Below are 17,900 nucleotides of genomic sequence, written 5' to 3' on the forward strand. Positions count from 1 at the left end.
TGCATTAGATCAGTGCCAATGAGATCTCCCCTCAGACTTGGAAGGTGTGGTCTACAAACACTACTTATAGACATTCAGGTTAACAATGATGCAGCTGTTACACACTGTTGAAAACAAATCCCCTTTCAACAGGGGAGCTTTTGAGCTGGTACTGCACACTTGGATTTAACCAGGATTACAAGATCTGAAAGTTCAGACGAAACTTACTGGACCATGGTAAACAGTGTTTCTTCAACTAAACACTTTTAAGAATATTAAGCTTGTAAAAAAGAGTACATAAGCTGTTTGGTGCAAGTTTAAGCAGTTCTTTATTTTTACACTTAAATATCCTCTTTAAATACAGCATTATCACAACAAAAAAAAGGCAAAAAACAAATGTAGAGGACCTGACAAGCTTTGGATTCACATTGAAAATGCCACCTGTTATATCATGTAATATGGGAGAGCGAAGAACAAGTTAAAAAGTTCTCAAAGTCACCATGGATGTAAAGGGCAGGGTTGTACCAAATATCTCAGATCAGGGCCTGATTAATGAACAGTGTCTTCTGAACAGGTAGTTAAAAGGCTGCTCCCATGTAAACAGTTCAGTAGCACCAAAGGAGGAGGGATGGGGGATGTGGAGAAAGAATGGGTGATCATTGTTACCTTGCTAAAGAAAAAAGGATATTAGGGAATATGTAAAAGCATCACAGCTTTTTAAAAAAGACCAGGAAGAGGAGGCTACACTTTACTGCATTAAAAGCATTCTCTTTTAAAAAAGCTTTTCAAAAGTCAAATCTCTGCTTTCGAACAAGATTTAGAGCCCAGACTGTCATTTCATTTAAATTAAGCTCTCATTTTTCATACTGCTAAAGGGAACCTTTAACAAAAACAAAGCCAATTTTACCTATGACCAGGTCACTCAGAAAGAAGCTCTTTCCATCAAATCAAAGTGCTGTTTTATTTTTCCAAGGTCACAGGTACAAAAAGCCAACCACAGATCAGCTTTGCTGGCTCCAGCAGGCAGTTATGGCATAGGGCCAGTATAGCAGTTATCAACAGTTCAGATGCTACCAGACTCTCCTGTTCTGTTGTCCACTGGGAGGAACACACACCACTGGCCAAGAATACAAATTGTATTAAGTAAGGTTCTTCTCAATCTATTCCTACTTTTTTTGTCTCTTGGAATGTTAGTCATGAGAATTCCTTCTATCCTTTCAAAAAAAAAAATGTCAGGTTGCTTCCATTTGCAGAAAGCATAATCCAGCAGACTGTTTGCCATTATTGGGCAGTGGCCAAGGGCTGAAGCAACTACAACACTGAAGAGAAAGGTCTGTTGCTATCAGATCAGCATGAGTTTCATTGTGGCCCATTGCAACTTTTCCCTTTTGGGGCTTCTCATAGCTCATCCCCAATCAGAAGCAAATATGCCACAGGATTTGAAGCAACACACATAAGGAAATGCTGTAGCCAGTCCTTTAGGACATCACTACACCATAGCTGACTGTCTCCTGGTTCTATGAGGCACTGACCAACTTGGAACATGAATGTACTTTTTGCATTGCAGCATTCCTGCATCAACAGCAGGAAGCCTGGTTTCCCCCCCATTGTGAACTGTGTTGTGAGAGGCAGAAACAGGCACACTTACTAGCTATGTAGACTGTCCTGTGTTCTGCAAGATGCTGAGACACGTTTCCGTTTCAACTTTCAGCCATGCCTGAGCCTGCAAGAACTGCCTGTGCAGCTTTCTAGAAGTAGCACCTCCCTACTCACGCTGCTGGAATAAGACATTTTTTAAACTCAAGCACATGAGACATACAGACAGACATCCTACAGAGAGGGTCACATCTGGAAACTGCTGCCTTTGAGAATAAAGCCAGTTTATTTTATAGCACCTTTTATTTTGTAAACAGCTAGCATGGAAACAGGCAAGGATGTTTAGTCGTTTCAACAGTGCCTCTCCCAATTCCAACGCTATCCTGGGGCAAAGAAGCATGGAAGGAAACCCCAAAACAGCAGCAGTACTCCCACTAAAAAGCCAGGGTGGGCACACAGTAATACTGTGTACTTGGCCCTTCGCTTCTCAAAGGCAGTAAATGGAACAAAGACAGTTTAAGGCTATACTGATTCAGATTCAGATGCTTAAAGCTTCTGGTCAGCCTGTACCCCAATCCATCCCCCTCTAAACTAACTGCACAAAGGAGAAGTCTGCCACCTGAACACTTGTGTACCAATTCTAAACTGTTCACTGTGACAGGAGGTGGTAAGATACCAATTAAGTAATTATCAACATGGCAAAGCACAGAAGATTCCTGTGTATTGTGTAGTTGAAAGAACAGCAAAAGAAATGATTTGGAGAAATAAAAGGGGGGAGGAGCTAAATTAATACCCACCATCTGCTCTGAAGTTCCAAACACAGCAGTGTCAGGCTTCCAAGAGGCTACATTACAGAAACAGTTTCCCTCCCTATGATGTCATTGAAGAAACACTATCGCTTCCAATGGAGATAAGATGGACAGCAGCAAAGGGCCATTTTTGAACGTAGATGGGTTAGCAAAGGTGCATGGTTACCATTTATCCTTACAATATTGTGGAGACAAAGAAGTGCGCTTGATTCAGCTGTTGATAGTACAGCTTGGTTATTGTCTGCATCTCCAAGTACTTTTATAAGAAAGTGAGATAATAGGCTTGAGGTTCTTACTCCCCCCTCCACCCCCAAGCTTCCCAACATCAGAGCTGCCAGATACCCAAAAGATCCAGCTCCAAGAACATTAAAATTCAGGTAATTACTCAACTGTGGGCTACTTAGATTCCTCCCCGCAAGAAATAAATATAACTGTAGCAGCCTCTTCCTGTGTGAAGAACCCTTAAGGAATATGAAGAAGTGACACATATAGAAGGGTGTATGCAAGTCTATATGTCTTGAGCAGTCCAAGAAAGGAAGGTTCCAATGTGGAAAATGCAGTGCCTGTTTTTTTACTAGGCCCTGGTATATTCTGAGATGCACCACAGCAGCTTCACTGTGATAGTCCCAGCATAAATTGGGCCAGAACAGGTAAGTGCAGAGAGTGGCAATCATAATCTATAGTTACTACAAAATGAAAGTGAGGAGAGAAAGATGCCTAGGAGGCCGAAGGAAAAAAGTGCTTTTGTTAACCTGCAGAGCAGGAAGGAAAGCTGTCAGTAAAGGGGTGGGGAAGGAGAAGATAAAGGGATGGCAGTCCTAGGAACATCCCACCCTCCTTTTCATTCCAGGACTAACTGGAACAGTTAATTGCACACCTTCTTGGGAGGGAATCTCAGTAGATGCATGCAGCATGGGAGTCTTGTCCACTACCACTCTATTGCACATTTGCAATCCCTTTGGGAGGGGCCATCTCTTACACTTGGAACTCAGCCACTGCAGGCTGCAGTTTCACTGCATACAGACCTTTTGCCCTTCAGACTCACCCATAACATACTCAGTTGCTAGTAAGCAGTTGGAGAGCAGAAAGTCTTCAGACTCACCTCCAGGCTTGTGTTAACTTGAATGGAACATTTTGAACACAGTGGAAATGGGGGAGGGGAAGAAAGAGAGAAGAGGAGGGAATTAAGTAATTAATAAAACCATGGAGCAGAAAGATACGTTCTTTGCATACCTCTCCACCCTCCACTAAAAACTTCAGTTCCTTAGCGATTTACACCTCTACAGAGAAGGTTGACCCACCTGGTGCAGTCACCGTTTGTTACAGAACTAGATCTGAAAGGGGATTCAGTTGAAGCTGTAGATCCCAGCTCAGAATGGCGACAGGAACGTCAGCGACAGGATGTCCCAGTAAACATTCAGCACAGTTTTAAAAAACCCACACACATTTAAACCTATTGATCCTACCAGCTCCTATAAGGGCCAGTGAGACCGAAAGTGGCTCTGTTTGGATGAAGCTACTTGCAGGGGCAGGAGGTTCCAGGATGAAAATGGTTCTGTACGACAGTTGCATGCCAAACCGTAGATGTAACCTGTTATGATAAAAGTTAATCCATATTTAAAAAAAAAAATTTAAGTTCTTCCGGGAAAAGAGGGGTAGCAAATGTCACATTAATAAGAGATTGTAGAGCTGAGTCTGTGCGACTGGTTGGAGCAGTTCCAGCAGATAAGGTAACCGTTTTCGAAAAAAGACACTGCACTGAAGAAGATGACAGAATGGTACGGATGGAAGCAGCTTCACCTGGGATGAGAAGCCCAATGGAACAAGGGAGGGAGAAAGACATTCCACTGCACCTATGGACTCTGGTATCATGTAGCATTTGTTCCCATCTGCACCCAAACCCGTCAAGCATTACTGAAGAAAAGGCAGCTTCGCTCTATTGCTTAACATGAGACACATTCACGTTTGGTCCTTGCAAATTGGGGGGGGGAGTCTCTCACAGCAATGCTGTTGAGATCACCCCTTATCCCTGTATATGGTCCAGCAGCTCCAACATCAAGAGGCCACTCACCCACCCTGTCTGCAGAGGGAACCTCTTACTTCGGGCAGTCACAAGCACTTCATTCAGTTCATTTTGTAGTTAGCCCGTTCAACGCCGCCCCACTTTCTTCTACCCTCCCCCCAATATTAAATAACCCCGAGGCTGTAGCCATTAGATAAAATCTTTGTCAATAAATAGACATCAGCATAAGAGCTGTGATGGGCTGCGAGGTGTCACACAACCAGGGCAGGTCCCAGAGGGCATTCCTCTGTGGGCGGCAACTCACAGGCCCTTTCTGGGGACGGCCCCACATCCTGGGGCCGCAAACTGTCCTGTGGCATGTTTGTGTGGAATGGTAGGCTTGGTGGGGTGTTTTCAGATTGACAGCTTTCTGAAGGAAGGGGTTCCAAGGGCAAAGGGGCCTTCCCCGCTTCTGCTCTGCTGGAGGCTCTGCCACAAGGCACCAAAGAGGTCACGGGGACGGAGTAGACACTCAGCTCTTTCTCCTCCGTATAACCAGGGGGCCCTTCCGACTCCTCTGCAGTACTCTCTCTCTTCACCCCCAACACCGACCTTTGGTCAACCTGGTAGTACACCACAGGCCCATTGTTCAAGTAGGGCTGGTCACCCTCCGCTGGGCTGGCCTGCTCAGAACTGTCCGTAAAGCACAGAACGGAGGACCCAGGAGGCAGCTGGGCTTGGATGAGGATGGGCGTGGACAGGCTGGGGCACATGCCCTCTGGGACTGTGAGGGGCTCTTCTAGGATGCACACACCGAGGCTTTCCATGCTGGAGCCACTGCTAGAGTCTTCCTCCGCCTTCAACCGCTCCAACTCCTCAGCCGTCTGGAGGTGCATGACTGCTGTTTCATTCTCAGCCATAAACTCCTGGAAGTCCTGCGTCTCTGGAGACTGGGTGCCCAGCCAGTCGCTGCTGGAGCTGGGAGGGGCTTCTTCATCCAGAGTTGGAGCCCGGCTCACCTGCCGCTTGTTCTCCAGCTCTAGTTTCATAATGGTGTGGAGGTAGTGAGTCCGCACCCGGATGGGATTGAATTCAATTCGCCCTGCCATGTTCCCACAGCCATCCCTGGAACAGCCGCATGGAAAGGACATTCGGTCCACCTGGGTGGGGGAATTGATGGATAGTGAAACCATGCCTTGAAAGAGCACTCCAGAAGAGATTGGATGATGCAAGCTTTGCCAGATGCCAAGACATTGTCAGAAGGAACATGCAAAAGCCATGCAAGATGTTAGCTGTCAACAGGAGAGATCAGACCTCTGTGCACACTGTGGGCCCCACAAATCTCTGTGGATATACTGTACCCCAGTTAACCCACATCACCCTTGCCTTCCAAAAAGAACCAGGCAGTGACCTGGAGCATCTGCATAATTCTCTCTATTTCTAAGAGACATAATAGTGGTGCAACATTTCATTTTCAAAAAGGACAAAGTATTGCTTTTTAGTGCTGGGACAACACAAAACACTTTTTTGAGGCAAAAAGATCTGGATTCCCCAACACAACTGCACACTTATTAGGCAAAGGGGAGAGGGGGAGATTCTCTGGGATGATTTAACGACTACAATGAAGATGTGCCAGTGCACATTCTGAGATACAATGTTAAAAATGCTCCGAGCAGGAATGCCATTTAAGACATTCATTTAAAGTTCATGCAGTGCAAGTGTGAAATCTGGTTCTGGGTGAAGAATTCAGCATGCTGTGAACCTCCACATTCATTTAAGCAATAACATTTTAAGCTTCTAGCCTTCATGGATTTGGAGGTAGCATTTAGGAGTATGGAACAATGCTAAAGTTCCAAAAACAGAAGAGTGCTGGTGAGTTCAGGAAGGGAGCAAAGTCAGATTTTCAGAGGTCAGGATATTCAGTATTCTGAACAGGCCTATGTCCCTCCCACTAACCAGCAAAAGTAGAATAAAGATCATGCCCCCCGCCCCCCAGCAATATTACTGAATAAATGCTGTTGAATGTGGCTTACACTGTTGCGGGTGAGCTTTTTCCCTTTATGTAGCACTTCACAAGATAGCCAGTAGAGGGAAGCAGAGGGACAGCAGAACCCCACACACCCTTATTAACACATATCCTTGGGGGGACAGTCCTATTGGCCCAATAACCAGAGCTGCACAGAACAGGAAGCTTTGTCCTACCTCACTACTGGACTCGCTTGCTTCTGTCACTGCTGCCCCCCCCCCCAATTTTAGGCAGAAAAGCAAAACTGGAATCACCGCCTTTACTACAGGAAGGGCACCCCAAGATAAATGAGAATATTCTCCTTTCACATTACTGAATGCACAGAAATGAGGCCATAACATTCCTACAATATGTGTCAGAAGGCTACTCTGGGGAGGGAAGACAAAGCTGCACACAACAACTATTAGGGCACTATTGTCCCTCCAAGCACCACCACATCACAAGCTCAGGACTCACACAATCAGAGCTTCAACACACATACGTATCCAGAGACAACACACAGGACAGGACAGCCATAGTTCAGGCCACAGCCGAGCGGCTTCCCCACTGACCTGGCATTTAATTCCAGCCTGGCTACAGGCACAAGCCTCAGGATCGCAATACAGCCTGCAGTCACAGCCACATTCCTCCCGCGAAAGGCGAATCGCACGGAGCTCCTGTTTCTCCTCTGCGTCAATACGATGCACACCAGAGGCCCGAAGGAGGGCGCGACGCCGCTTGGTGGGCAGCGGCTGCAGGAAGAAGTAGTCGTCCACTTCTACATTCTCTACATCAATGTCATCATCAGACACATCTTCCAGGGTCAAGCCATCTGCCTCCTCTGATTCTACAGTGCCATTTTTTGTCAGCTGGTGGGGAGGCACAAGAAAGGACAAGAGAAGACAAAGACACAACATAAAGTTAATCAAAATCAAGATCATCCTGTTGCAGTAGTCATGGTTGTGAGTCTGAATTCAGCACCATTGCAGAAAGGCCACATGACAGAAGCTGCTGGATCTTTTTGTGGCTTGCCTATCTTTAAAACCTGGTAAATTCCGCAACAACAGCCCCTGATCAGACCAGCTATGAAGCTATGACATCATCATCATCATCACCAACCCTAGGTATTTCAAGATCACACGCAAGGGTGCTCAGAGGTACTGTCTAAAGCCTGTAATTAAAAGCAGCTGTTTGGGTGGAAAAGCAAAGGCCCACTCGCCCTGATCAGCTAGGGACAGTGCAAGTAACTAAGGTCCAGGATTCAGTTTACTGCCTCACTGAATTGGTTTTATTTGCTCCTTGCATTTTAATCTCCCTCCCAGCCACCTTCTAATTTTTGCCATACCTAGAAGTGTTTGTTTCCAGTGAGCAAGACAGGATTACAGCCTAAGTTTTACTGAACACAGTGGGCTTGCTTTCAAGCAAAATAAACAACCATCTCAAACACCTCTAGCCATTCCAGTTTGGTTTTTCATACATGCCTTGCTTTGATCCTTTGCATCCTCCCTATTGCTTTGTTCTGCCTTTTAAAATAAATCTTATATTTTCTACAGAATTACCTGCCTCATCCACACACAACTATGTAAGGTAGCGGGTTTGACGCTTACCAGATCACAAAACAGTTAAAAACACCCAGGAGCTGAAAAATTAAAATATAAAGCATTAAAAAGCGCCTGACCTCAGTATCAGTTAAAAAGACTTCATGAATTGGTAAGTCTTAAGGTCCGGCCAAAAGGTCTCCAGAGAGGGAGCTGCTCTTAGTTTCAGGGGAACGGAATTCCATAAACGGTGAACTACCACTGAGAAGGCCCTATTCCTAGCTGCCACCACCTCACTTCTACTGGTGGCAGCACAGTCAGAAGGGCCCCTCAGATGACCTGAGAGGACAGGTAGGATTACAAGGGTAAAGGCGGTCCCTCAAATACCCTGATCCCAAATCGTATAGGGCTTTAAAAGTCAAAGGTAGCATTTTGAATTCAGCCCAGAAATAAATCAGTAACCGGTGTAGCTGCTGAGTCCAACTGAGTAAAATTGACAAACCCCAGTAACCACATGGGCAGCCATGTTCTGCACTCGCTGCAATTTCCAAACCGTCTTCCAAAGGAAGCCCCACATAAAGCTTTTTATTTTATGATCTTAGGAAATGCATCCAAGTCCTCTATGTTTTAGAGGCACTGGACTTATACACCAGGCATCCCTGGTATAGTCACACATTGCTCTGAAAAGGGACCTGTGGCTCAGTTGACCTGCAGACCCAAAATCTGCAGCCTGATAACAACAACAGTATTTATATACCGCTTTTCAACAAAAAGTTCACAAAGCAGTTTACAGAGAAAATCAAATATCTAATGGCTCCCTGTCCCAAAAGGGCTCACAATCTAAAAAGATGCAACACCAGCAGACAGCCACTAGAAAAGACACTGCTGGGGTGAGGTGGGCCAGTTACTGTCCCCCTGCTAAATAAAAGAGGAGCACCCACTTGAAAAAGCACCTCTTAACCAGTTAGCAGGGGTTAGCCCTCACTTGGCCCACATGAAGTTCCACAAAAGACAGATTTCCAAAAGCAACAGCTATGTGCAACAGAGCACATTTTGTCTCCTCTTCACTCTCACAGCCAACAGTATTGCCAAAAGGCAAAAAGAAATGGCAGCACAAACAAAGCAAGTGGAAGTGATTTCATCATATTCACCTAGAATTACAGAGGGACCATTCCTCAGAGACATGATGCAACCAAGTCTCACTTCAGAAGTGACTGAGGTCATAGGAGCACTACCTGAGCAGTGACTCTGCTTCCCAGCTCCTCACATCCAAGATGGATTCTTTAAATGGACAATTGAGAAAGTCAGTGGTGGAAACTGAGTCCTTATTAAAGGAGTTCACTGGGTGCCCTGAGGCATATAACTTTTCCACAAGGAATGGTGCGAGGCTCATCACAGCCACCATTCAGAGTTTCTTGGGGGAGGGATCAGTGGGTAAAAAATGAAGCGGATGTTCACTACTACTAGTCTCTCTACTGGCCAATGAAAACAAGTCTCTGCTGGCTGCTGGCGCCTGCCCACAAAGCAGAAGCAGTGCAGTTAGCTATGCATTGAGTGCAAGTTGTACAAACTTATTCTGCTCCCAAGATTTAATGTCAGTAGAAGTTGTGGCAACTTGGTAGACAGAGGGAAAGGGAGGTTTATAGGACATTTGGGTTAGATAACCGTGATGGGGGTGTATTATATCGTTTTTGATTAGATGAATATAGATATGATAGAACATTTGTATACATGCATCAAAGAATGAGGCCATAGCTGGCTAGAAGTTATTAAGGACCCGAGAACAACTTGATAGTCTCCAGCTTCAGGGCTCCTGGAACGCAAAGTGACCTTGAAAGGATTTGGGATGCTTTCCATAAGATCAACTGCTCCATGGTCATCAACTGTACATTTGTAGTGCCATGGCGAACAGGAGGCAAGGGAGAATGAGATAAGAGGCAATCTTATTAAGTTAAGAATAAGATAAGAGGCAAGCAGGAAGGTTATTGGGATGTCCAAGGAAGGAGTAAGAGGTAACATTCGAAATGGCAGGTTGATGTTCAAGATGCAGGGACAATGCCAGCAGTCAAGGAGAAGAAGCCAGCAAGAGGGTGGAAAAGAATGCAGAGAGAGCACCCAGAGAGTACTCTTCTTTCCTTCCCACCTTCACTTTTGTCTTCAACTTCTTTACTGTCCATAAGGCAGCAGACCTTAGCCAAGCCCAAAAAGCAAGACAGCAGATGCCTAACTGGTGGTGCTTGTGACCACTCTGCCTAGGTGCTTGTGAGTGCCAATGGCCCAAATGGCCCAAACAGCTTGGCAATCTGATGCAGTAACTTATATTCTTGCATAAGTGTAAGAAAAAACAACTTTTTTTTTTCTCCATAAGAGTAGTCCTGAAATCTCATTCTGGATTAATGGCTAAGTGCCACTCAAGAAGTCTCTCCCTTTTGGCTAGGGAAGGCTCAGAATTTGATGACCTCTAAACCAGCATGGCCAAATGTTGCATAATGGAGCAAGGACGGTGTAGTGGTTCAGGAGTTGGGACTTGGAAGATCCAGGTTTAAATCCCCACTCAGCCATGAAGCTTCCTCAGTTACTTTGGGCCGTTACTCTCTCAATCTCATCTACTCCACAGGGCTGTTTGTTGTAAGGACAACAGGAAGGGAGGATACTGTTTGGTGAACATAGTTCACCACCCTGAGCTCCTTGGAGGAAGGGCATATGAAAATGTGAAAAACAAATAATGGGGGGATATGAGTAACAAGGCAGGAATAAGTACCAAAACAGGGAGCAGGAAATTAGACAGACCCGTTCAGTAAATTCAGCAGAAATTCCTAATTTAAGCCAAGTCAGGGTCCATCTGCTACCCATGTTGTGAAACATGCTAAGGAAAACCAAGATCTTCCGAATGCCAAATTGTGGGGGAATGGTGCATTTCAAACAGCATATTCTTGCCAGAGTTCAAGATTCACAGAACTGCCTCATGGTGATACCAAAATTTGCCTGTGTGTGTGAAATTTCTGTTTGGGAGGGGGGGCATTTAATTATTGAACCTTCACTCAAGTCTCTCTGGGGTCCAAGCAGACTATGCTTTAAAAAGGTGCACATTTCTGCTTTAAGAAACCTTAATTAGATGCATGTTTACTTGGAGGCATATCTTGGCACTACTCCCCCTGCCCCAAGTCATCTGCCCTAATTGAGACTTTAGGCCTCTTCAGTTCCTGGGGCTGAGAAACTCAGAAGGATGCTCAAACACAAACTACTGTACACGATATAACAAACTGTTTGTGGGCTGAACTACTTTGAGTAGGTGTTCACATAAGATGCATGCATGCACATACAGAGACATCTGCAAGAAAGGTTCTAGCCTGAGTTGCTTCCTATGGTCAGAGTTTTTGTTTTTTAAATGGATGCTTTTTCCATCATGGAATTCTCACCTGCAAGCTGAAGTGGTATGGTCCAGAAACAGATTTACCCCATCATCTGCTCTTTGTGAGAACTAGGCCATCACGAAGGCATCAGCTGAAGGACTACAGGATGGGTATTTGTCTTCCTAAGCTGGTTGTCATGGTAGCAAGAGAGTGATTGGAAATTCTAGGATTGTAGACAGAAGCATCCAGTCTGGTAAGGGAAACCCAGTTGCTAGGCAACCCATGGGACACACAGGCCAGACAATCAGGGTGCATGATATGGAGAAGATTGGAGCAAGAAGCTTGCTTCTCAGGGAGCAGGCAAAGACCCAGAGTCTCTCACGACAGCTCTGGAGCCTTCTTATGAATCGATCTGACAGAAAACAGATGGACTCCAGCTGAAGCTGGAGCCAGGTTGCAAAAGGAGAATTGGTGAGAACAAGGAGTAGATCCCTCCTCGCTGTGATGCCAGGATGTGATGCCAAAAAGGAGGGTTAGTCAGGGAATCCCTCCGCGAAGCCCCCAGCAACAGAACCCTGATGAACACAACACAGCCCCATCACCCTCTGTGGGAAGGTCCCTGCAAGCAGAGGTTCTTCTGCCCCAGGAAAGAATTCTCAAAGGATTTTAGGCTCCTGTTTATGCAAGAATCTAGTTATCATCTGACATATGTGAAAAGCTGGGTGTACACTTCATGCAAATGCAGAGGCACACGCCATGGAATTTTATATGGGATGCAGAACTGGCACAGACCAACAGCGCGCAGAAAACAAAGTAACCACAGATATCAGTTTGACACTGTTTTTATTATTGTACCTCTAAGTATAACAGAACAACAACAACAGCTTTAGATATGTGCAAAGGGATATTAAGGCATCATTAATCTTATGCAGTACTTCCCACAGGTAGGTCTCTAAGCATTTGGGAAGGGGTGTCAATTACCAGCACTAATGCTACAGAGTGGGAAATGGCTTATAGGAACATACAATGAATTCCCTATGGCCATTATGCCATGCTGTCTCTGTCCGCTCCAATACACACACAAAGCCACATTCAAAAAACTAGGCAGCTATTCCTGAGATTCCCCATCCGTGAGGTCGGGCCAACTCCATTTTGAAGGTGTGTACACAAAATGGCCAGGAGGCCAGAATTTGCACTCAAAAGATCCTGTATCAGAAGGATAGGAACCTTGGCCACATAGAAGCAAGCCTCTGTGACCCATGCAAATGCCTTGTACAGCCAGGGACATGTGAAAGCGCCTTCCTGGTCAGATGCAATTAGGTGCATTATGACCTTTAACTTTCCCTGACCTATCAGGACACCCTTTTTTTGATCCTCAATGCCCTACAGAAACTCCTGGCTTTCACAGTCAAAGTGTCTCCTGGATCCTTGAAAGCTGCTACTAACCTTGCGCTATGCTAAGGAACCCCTAAGCTGAGCTTTTGGGATGATTCACAGCTGAAATTGCCTGTCTCTGCCTAAGATCCTTCCCCTCTAAGTGCTGAAATCACAGATGCTGCCCATCGCCACACAGAGGATTCCTTTTTGTTGAATGTTCCTACCTTCCACCTGGTCTTCTTGACCAAAGCACTGACATCTGGAATCACTGCTATTTCTGCTGTACCCCAGGTTCCAAGCATCCTTTGCTCTGCTCTCTACCCTCACAGTAAGTTCACTGCCCCCTCTGAAACCCATATGTTCTCAGGAGTACTTTAACTGCCTGCTGCATCTTCTTTCAAGGGTTTCCTCACTAGTACCCCGCAGGTGCCTTTCTCTTTTGTATTTTTTGGCACCAGCTCCTTAGTCAGTTACTTACTGATTTTTTCCAGTTAGTTTTCAGATATTTTCAATAAGTCAGTTACTTATCGATAACCCAATATTGATGGGTTATTGTTTTACATGCTTCTTTTCTCCATTCCCTGCTCACTATAAATCATCCCTTCAACTTATTTATTGGTTTGCACTTCTACTCCTTTTCCCCAGTTTCTTTTTGTATGGAACCAGTCTACAGGGTATGCGTATTATGGTCAACAAGTCCAACAAGGTCAGGCACACATGCACAGGGCTGTATACGAGTCTCCAGAGCAATAGTGCAGAGAAAAATCAATGAATGAGGCAACTAAACATTTCTGCCCACCAAAACAGTACCTTCATTTTCTTGGCATGAAGCTTTTCCTCCTTCAGATGTTCTCGAAGAATCTCACGGTGATTCACTTCCTGCTCTTGGGCAAACTCACCAAGGGTGTACCTGCGGACGGAGTTGTGGCGCTGGGCCATGCCCAAAGAGCTGCCTCCTTGGCTGGGCACGCTGGTAAATCCCTGACGCCTTGCAAAATAGTACACAGTCACCTGGTCAAAGCGTACGTTCTTCCTGCGCAACTGTTTCTGCCGTTTCAAGATGGAGGTTGCTGAAAGAAAGCACAACATTAGACACTGAGAGCAAGTGCTGGAGAACAGAGAAAGTGAAGATAGCATTGCATGATATTTTTACATCAACAGCAAGGTGCTTAAAGGTCTGCTTGGCCTCAGTTGCAATGTTCACAAAGCATCTTCTATCATAGTGGCTTTCAAACTTTCAGCTGCATTTGCCACATTGACACAGTTGCCATGGAATCCCCCAAGTACTGCAGAAGATTCTAGGGCACATTCTGTGATGTGGATGCATGAACACATTGTTCATCCAGCAGCACTGGCTCACTTGAACTGAGAGAAAGCTCCAGAACACGCACCTAACACCACCAACCCACCCCACAGCCAAACATCACAGGGAAAATTTGGTTGCTGTTGGCAAGCTGGTTTTAGGAATTGTTGCATTGGCAGACCCCATAATTCCCAAAATTCACAGCTCTAACATAACAGCCTGTCAAATCTAAGAGCAGTTTAATTTTGTTTTGTTTTAAAGCAACGACTACATGCTGAAAGTCTGCTGCCAGTGTAGTTTTCTTTTTAAAAAACCAAAACCCCTATTTTTTAACAGACAGAGGCAATTAAGAGGCTTTTTCATATAGTCCAGATCCTCATTTGATTCGCCAAGGACTAGACTCCAGTTCTTGTCCTTATATATACTTCCACCATCTTCCCTTAAGTGGCAGCCTCCTCCCAACCTCTGCCTTCCCACAAATAAATTCAATCAGCAGAAAAAGTGACAGAATTCTAACCATACTCCCCACCCAAGCATATAATTCTAAATACCCTAATATCACCTTGTCAGAGAGACAACCTGTAAGACTCAACTCATGTCAGAGTTGAAGCTAAAGACTGAGCAATTCATTATGATCCTTAATCATAGGAGGACAAGTGGCAGCTAAAATACTGTGAACACAGAGTACAACTGTATAATTTCACATTCATTATTTGATAACAAATGGCATCTACTCCCTGTACAATACATTTTATAAAGTCCCATGTGTGAGAAGGCCAACAGCATTCTGGATACATATTCTCTCAAGACCAAATTGTGATAGATCTACTGTGCATTCCTAGGTGTTCCCAAAATCACCAGCCCCATAAGGCCCACTCAGTGTAGTTGAAGACTGTGTCGTTTAGACAGGTATATGTAAACGCTCTGATCATCATCATTACAATATTAGAACGATAAGCTGCTAAAGCAGGGGTGTCAAACTCGTTTCATACCAAGGGCTGAATAGCATTCATGATGCCTGCTGAGGGCCAGAAGTGATGTCATTAGGCAGGAAGTGATGTCATTAAACAGGTCATAACCAGAAACAAGCACTTTTTCTCACTTAGGAACTCATTAGCTGCAAATGACAGAAGAGAAAATATGCAAATCTTGATCATATGTCAAGATATGGGAGAGCCCAGTTTTCATGTGGGCTGGCCTTTCAGTAACAACACCTCAACCCTGTTCAGCAGCTGAGAGCCTGAGGGCCAGATAAAAAGCTTCCACAGGCCACATCCGCCCCCCCGGCCTTATGTTTGACACCCCTGTGCTAAAGGAATGCAGTTAAACCAAACAGAGTTTCAAAGCATATGAATATGCCACTCTATCTAGAGACTTTTCTTGCTGGGAACACATAGCCACTGCCACTAATTCATCTTTTGTGGCAAACACAACCCTTGATTCAACACTCAAACACTGTTGATGAAGCCAAGTGTCGATAGGTACCTGCCATGCTAAAATAGATAAATTCTGCTGCAATTATTATCAGGGTTCAGAACTGTGAACAAGAGCCTCACATGCCTCAGAAAGAAACAGCTCCCCATAACCCAGGAACTTACGTATGAAGCCTGTAGAGCTGGGAGGATTGACGCTGTCACAGCTGTCTGCACTGTCACTGTTGGAGATCTCATCATCGGAGTTGATGGGTGAGCCCACATCCACATCATCAAACTTCCTTTTGAGGCTGGCACTTGCAATCGTATCCATTTGTCTCTGGCTCGCATGGAGAGCCAAAGAGCAGAAGGGAGACTAGTGGCAATGGAAGATCTTCAACCCCAGGTCTATCAGAGGGGTTTACCAGGTGCCTGGTAATGGAGAAGAGGTCAAAAATAAACAAACTTGCCCACAGCAGAACTCCAAAAATACAAGGCTTATGCAGCAAATAAACTCACACTTGGGCCATGTGTTCTTCCAGTCTTTCTTCCCTGCTGTTTCCCATTAGAGCTGAACTAAACAGTTTCTAACAACCACCATCCTCCATCAGACTAACTCCCAAGTATGCACTGCAGACACAGTTCACTTTCCATACAGCTGTCTGTGCTACTTTAAGCAGCCCACCCATTCACAACCTCCCATTACCCACTGGCCACCCACGAGGCAGCTATGTTCTGGGAAGCATGGCATGAGGCATTCACCTAGCTCTGCAGCCTCAGTCTGCACAACTTCCACTTTATACCATCTCCCACATAAGTAGATTAGAAAGGCAGGGTCTTCTACACACTGATCTGCTCTTCTCGGTGCCTCACCACCTCTACTACCACCAAAGCAGATTTCTGGAGCCCTTTATACTCTTAAAAAGTCTCAGGGAGCCCTGCCAGCACACACAGAGTCTTGGGGAGCCCCAGAGTCCTGGCTTATGTGCTGAGTGGCATAGCGCCGAGACAGATGCTGAATACCAATGAGAAACCGGAACAGGAAGGGAATGAGCAAGTAGAGACAAGAAAAGGGGAGGTGGGAGGGAAGGACAAGCAAACTGGGCAGTGGGCAGGTGGTGGCCACTTCTGGTGGGCTTGTGGAGCCTCTGAAGGGGTCTCAGGGAGCCCCTGGACTCCTAGGAACACACTGAGAAATGTTGCACTATTGGATGCTTCCATCCTCTCTACTATGAAGAATCCTAAACAGTAGACTTGGATAAGCACTCTCCACACCCAAGTTTCTTTTTACCAGCACTCTGTCAATGCCATACTCGATTCTACACACTAACATGCACAGCTGCATGCATCAACACCAGATACCAACATCAGAAACCATAAGTTAGGTTGCAACCAAAGTGAGGTATGGGCTATTAAGCACAGATAAAGTGGCAAAGACCTAAGCAAGTGCATGCCTTAAGCCACCACAACTCTGCTCAAAGAATTTCCTGGGCTATCTGTGCTGCTTTCAAGAGCTTTACAAGGCACCACCCAAATTCAAAGCTGGTATTGCATCCCAGTAAGTTTTCCAAGAAAAATTAAGCACAATGGGGGGGGGGGAAGACAATTTACAAGACCCTATCACTGCAAAGAGCTTAAGATCAGCACATTGCAAAGCAATAACTAGCAATGCTTAATAGAGAGTCTAGTCTTTAGACAGCTGTTCAACAAGCTAATCTATGAGACACTGAAGCAACCACAAGGGGCCTCAAGAAACTCTCTTCAGACTTTGGCTGTAGCAGCTCAATCAAGGAAAGTCTCAAGGGACTCTCAAAGCCAGCCCCATCTTTGCCCTCCTAAGACTAACTGCATACAGCTGGGTTTCTATATTTGCATAACCTCCTCTGCATTTGGAACAAGATATTTACTTCTCTCATTTATACCCCACTTTGTCATTTTGCTTCATGGGTAGCTTACCAAAACTAGAGCTTGAAACATGCAAGCAATAAATAAAAACAGATGTAGAAACCATAAAAGTTGCAGCAGAAGGACTCTACAAACTAGCCGGTAGAACCAATTCAAACATTAGCAAGCCAAATGCACCCAAGAGGCAGCCAACTTAAGAACCACACAAGCTCAAGCAAAGAAGAACAGACTCTAGCTGCTGCAGAATAAAGAGCTCCCTTCACAAGCAAGTTTTGAGTATGGGGGGGGGAATTAAGGCACGGGGTAGTTTCTAACTAGGAAACACAAGGTGGCATGGTTAGAAGGATGGATGAAAATACCATCCTAACTCAGAATCTGCACATGTACAAGTCTAACCCTACAACCCAAATGCCTGGTCCTTTGCCCCACTCTGATACTACACAACTCAAAGCGTTCCCTCCTCTAAAGGAGGTAAAATATGACCAATTGTAACACACACCCAGAACAAAGTTTTGGACCAAAACATGCACACATCTTAGAGTGCCGAATTTGGAGTTCAGTACAGTTTTTATTTTGTTAAAAGCAGGATTCCAGACTTCCTGCCTGTTACCTATTACTTGT

The 17,900-nt window shown here is 45.2% G+C and overlaps 1 protein-coding gene across 3 annotated transcripts in view; it reads right to left on the minus strand.

The window, feature by feature from the left end:
- Positions 1 to 296: 296 nt before the first annotated feature.
- CSRNP2 (cysteine and serine rich nuclear protein 2) overlaps positions 297 to 17,900 on the minus strand; it is a 40,790-nt gene continuing 23,186 nt past the window's right edge. For 2 of the 3 annotated variants that reach the window (XM_066617056.1, XM_066617058.1), the window contains 4 exons: positions 15,561 to 15,806; positions 13,470 to 13,729; positions 6,964 to 7,260; positions 297 to 5,546 (listed from right to left, as the gene is read on the minus strand). In XM_066617056.1, the coding sequence (XP_066473153.1) occupies positions 4,659 to 5,546; positions 6,964 to 7,260; positions 13,470 to 13,729; positions 15,561 to 15,708 (1,593 nt within the window). In that variant the 5' untranslated portion in view covers positions 15,709 to 15,806 and the 3' untranslated portion in view covers positions 297 to 4,658. The remainder of the gene's footprint in view (positions 5,547 to 6,963; positions 7,261 to 13,469; positions 13,730 to 15,560; positions 15,807 to 17,900) is intronic. The other variant, XR_010793863.1, reaches the window with a different exon arrangement.

Source organism: Tiliqua scincoides, chromosome 2 (genome assembly GCF_035046505.1).
Source record: "Tiliqua scincoides isolate rTilSci1 chromosome 2, rTilSci1.hap2, whole genome shotgun sequence".
NCBI classification, from domain to species: domain Eukaryota; kingdom Metazoa; phylum Chordata; class Lepidosauria; order Squamata; family Scincidae; genus Tiliqua; species Tiliqua scincoides.